At 32.6% G+C, this 4237-nt stretch overlaps 2 protein-coding genes across 2 annotated transcripts in view; one reads left to right on the top strand and one right to left on the bottom strand.

The window, feature by feature from the left end:
* The window catches only part of LOC108688206 (rab3 GTPase-activating protein non-catalytic subunit), an 8229-nt gene extending 7291 nt beyond the window's left edge, over positions 1 to 938 (top strand). The window contains exons 18-19 of the mRNA XM_018194369.1: positions 20 to 172; positions 255 to 938. Of these exons, the coding sequence (XP_018049858.1) occupies positions 20 to 172; positions 255 to 404 (303 nt within the window). The 3' untranslated portion in view covers positions 405 to 938. The remainder of the gene's footprint in view (positions 1 to 19; positions 173 to 254) is intronic.
* Positions 939 to 1414: 476 nt separating this feature from the next.
* LOC108688207 (acylphosphatase-2) lies at positions 1415 to 4074 on the bottom strand. Its single transcript, XM_018194371.1, has 3 exons — positions 3651 to 4074; positions 3056 to 3182; positions 1415 to 1699 (listed from the first exon to the last, which is right to left on the bottom strand). The coding sequence occupies exons 1-3, from the start codon at positions 3724 to 3726 to the stop codon at positions 1585 to 1587; spliced, it is 318 nt and encodes a 105-aa protein (XP_018049860.1). The 5' UTR covers positions 3727 to 4074; the 3' UTR covers positions 1415 to 1584.
* Between the last annotated feature and the right edge of the window lie 163 nt (positions 4075 to 4237).

Here is a 4237-nt window from a genome sequence, read left to right as displayed (position 1 = left end):
TATATATATATATTGTTAGGTAACTATAACGGTAACCGATATTGAACGCCTGGCTGCAAACTTATTGCCTATAGCTGGAAGAAGAATGATGGCATATCTTTCAAAAACACCTAATCTTTTGGAAGAAATGTCACGATTGAGTCCAGCGCTTACAAGATACTTGGAAAGCCTGGTAAGTGCTGCAATGAAAATATATTATATTTGTCGAATATTATATTTTCGACTTTGCTAACTGTTCAAGTTTTTTTTCCCAGAACGTGCCTGAAATAGTCTATACAAATTGTTCGAATGTCGATACTGTGGAATTAATTCGACGAATATCAGTGCATTTGCCTAAAATTCACTGTAATTATCACATTATGTTGTTAATGTTAGACGCAACATTTATTTATGAAGACAATTAATTTTGGATTTTGTCAACTATATCCTGTGATACTAGGCAGTAGAAAATTGTGTGCATGAAAATAGAAGAATCTTATCAAGCTGTATACAACTTGTATATATTGATACAACGAAACGAAAATAGACTTGAAATTATTGACTTCTATGGAAAGACAATAAATGTTCATACGTAATGATATAAAAGGTAGTGATAAACTGCAAAATCGTAAAAGTAAGCACAAAGTATTACGTACTTTTCAGCATATATTACAGACAATTTAATTGTAAATGGAATTATGAGCGCAATTTCGATACAATCTATAAGCTGCACTCTGTTTCAAGGAGAGCGATGCGTATCTGTATGTACATATAATATTATACTTTATGTTTGCATGTTATTATGGAACATTAACACGTTCCGTGCCTGCGCTGAATTTTTCATTCGAGCCACTTGAGGAGAAATATTTTGACTATAAAAAAATGTAAAATAATTTTGTATATCATTTTATGTGATATATATGATATTATGATATGATGCAATATTGATATGATGACATTAGGTCTTCTTTATAAGATTTTTGTTATTTTTTTATTATGAAATATATGTTATTTAATATTCATCAAGAAATATATGTTTTTAAGAAATTTAATAAATGCAAACAAAAATATCAGATCTACACGGCATAATGGTCAAATCATTTAAAAATAACGCGATACAGAAAGTGTTAATTAACCTCATTCGTAATGCACGTATAATATACATCTAGCGCTTTACGTTTATATCGTACACACACACAGCGCGCGCGCATGCATACGCACACATATAGTATATGTGTGTATAAATTTTTAAGAATCTATACACATTAAGTTGTCATTGAATTTAAATTATAAATATTCTAATTAACATTGTATTTATCGAATGTAACATTTATCTCGGCTATGTATCCTTATAAATAATCCTTATAAATAATCATGTTTTGAAAATTTTTGTAAGAGATGTATAATTTGTTAAAAATACATTTAAAAAATATTGTGTTTCGATCAAATCGTACGTAAAGAGTCAAGTAAAATATTTTGTACAATTATCGCACAACTGTTCCAGATGTTACGGAATTTTTGAGCATATCTTATATCACATGTAAATCAAATTAGTGTGCATTAATATAGAATTTAAACGTACATGTTCAACTGTGCGATATATTCTTAAAAACGAATCATGAAACCTTGATATTGCTGCTTTGTAACAGTTTCCCAATTTGTAAACTCGCAGTGATGTATCTCACTACCTGGACTGCCCACTGATGTCAACCACTGTGCCCTGGGAATAAGATTTATTATTTTACACGTTATATTAAAGATATATATTAAAGATATATTGTAAATGCTGTTTTGCTAATAAAGAGCAAAATTGTCGTTTTTTTTTTAATGTGAAACAGACGTGTGTTTTTGTATGGAGTATAAATACAAGCAGCAAATATAAGGTCTGTAGCTGAACTACATTTGGAACTTAAAATAAAACAGATATATCTGTATTTAATGTTTGGTGCAAGCGAAAAATAACGTTCGAATATTGCAGTCTAGTATAGCAATAAAAAAAAGATATACGATTGATAGATGAAAAATTGAATTATAATCGATTTCAAGTATAAGAAGGCCATGCAAATGTTTGGTGTGTTGCCAAGTGCGTCATTGACATCGTTATTTGTCGTTACCGAACAACGCCACAACCATAAAGTGCGCGTTCTGTATACGAATGCTTGACATGCTCAGAAATTATAATTGGCGACTAATCGGACCGAGTGCAAAGCTGTCGAAGTGAACTCTTAGTGATTTTGGTTGATATATTACACAGAGAAGAGGAAGAATGTGTGAGATGGCTGTTATCTTAATGACAATTGTCTCTCATTGTTGTCTATGTAGTATTAAATTCTTTATTAATATCATATATAATGAACGCTGCAACTTGATTAGCATTGAATGTAAACATTTTTTGAATAATAATTTTAACGCATAACGCAACTGCAGTTTATGTGATTGACGATCGAAGAAATGAATCAGCACTTAATTCCTGATCTAACTCATTTTGAGTTATTTTAATTTTTCATCTTAGTGTAATTCGACAAGCATTTCCTCATTTCTTTGTTTTTTAGTCTTGATGATTCTTCTTCCAAGAGAGGAAATGCATTCTATTTTGCTCTCTTGCAGAATCATAACACATATATGCGCACATGTATTTGTTATTTACAATAAACTTAAGGCTCGATTAGCTAGCTTCCATTATCTCGGGATTTTTTTAGGAACCTTGAAACTATTTGTTATCTTGTGTAAAATGGTGTACTTTGTACTCTTCCAATGTCGACGTACCGATGCATAGATGCGAGATGTGGCAATCGTCGACGAAGGAAAGAGGTGATACACGTCGCAGCGTCATTATTTCATTAAATCATTATTAAAGTCAGTTTTCGACATATCGCTTGATGTATGGCAATTGTTAGTCAAGGCTATGTACGATTAAGAAACCGCGCAAACCATGTAACGCAAATGTCGTCGTCGTCGTCGTCATCGTATACAAGTAACGTAATAAATAAACCGAAGGCTCTTTTCTCTAATTAAAAATATATTTTTCACTATTTCAGTTCGGTAAAGTGGACAGATTTCATTTTACAAGACTTACATCTGATCGACAAGCGCTCGAGGTCCTTGCATCTTTCCAAGGATCGTGCCAGTTTTACTATTTTTCACCCAACCACAGATTTTCAATTGCAAGCATATATCCTTCACATACTTTGGAAAATATACACCTGCAATTTCATTGAAGAATCTTTCATCTTAAGATAATTAAGTTATCAAGATTATTTTAAGTATACATATAAAATTAAGTGTGTCACGAGTGGAAAGAAAAAAAAATAATTGAATGCTACATTTCACGATTTGACTGAATTTGACAATTGTCAATTGTGATGAAATTGGACCATCGTGTACATATTATAGGGAAATATGTGCAGAGATTGAGAAGCGATAATTTAAAAAGTGTTAAAGTACTAGGTATTCACATCTATCTAGTTATCTATACGTAAAAGATCGAAATAGCAATTTGCTACAAGGGATATATCAATTAAACAACGATGAAATGATACAGACTGCAAATCTAACTTAGACATCAATTTGTCATGACAATAAAATAGTAAGCGAGACTGCATGATGAGTATTATATCCTGACGGGCGGCGCATTCTAGTTAAGGATAAGGTATTCGATAGTACTTATTCACCCTGCACTTTTCCAAAAACTTCAAACTCGACGGATATTAAAGGTTCCCGGCAGAGGGGATCATCCACCGCCTGCATCCCGTTCGAGATTAAATGAGACGGCAAAATTCGCGTTGATAATTCTAGTGTGTCGAAAGTAGATAGAATGCGCACAAAGAGCTGATATACACTGCAGCTGGATTAATCCGCAGTCACCAGGTCACAGGTGTATGTACGTTGAACAGATTCTGCACCAATCGGACACTCGTTCTCGTTCTAAAGTGGATGCTTCAACTTTTTAGCTTCACGGCTCGCCTTGCTAATAGCTAACTAATTCTTATTACGCGCCGCCGCAATAAGTCTCCAAATAGATTTCTCTCTTCACCCCACTACTGACATTGATCCAAACTCGATCGATCCTTTGCTGCTGATCTATTCTTATATTAATCGAACGGAAAAAAAATGAACCTATTGCTCCATATTCAATATGCGACTTTGTGTCGTGTATGTCGTGGAAATAATTATATAAGTACTTTAAGTATAAATTTAAGAAAGTTGCGTATGTACACTCGTTGTATGTAGATATGTATATATATATATATATATATAT

This window comes from Atta colombica, unplaced genomic scaffold (assembly GCF_001594045.1).
Source record: "Atta colombica isolate Treedump-2 unplaced genomic scaffold, Acol1.0 scaffold227, whole genome shotgun sequence".
NCBI classification, from domain to species: Eukaryota; Metazoa; Arthropoda; class Insecta; order Hymenoptera; family Formicidae; genus Atta; species Atta colombica.
This window is presented reverse-complemented; position numbering and strand designations above follow the sequence as displayed.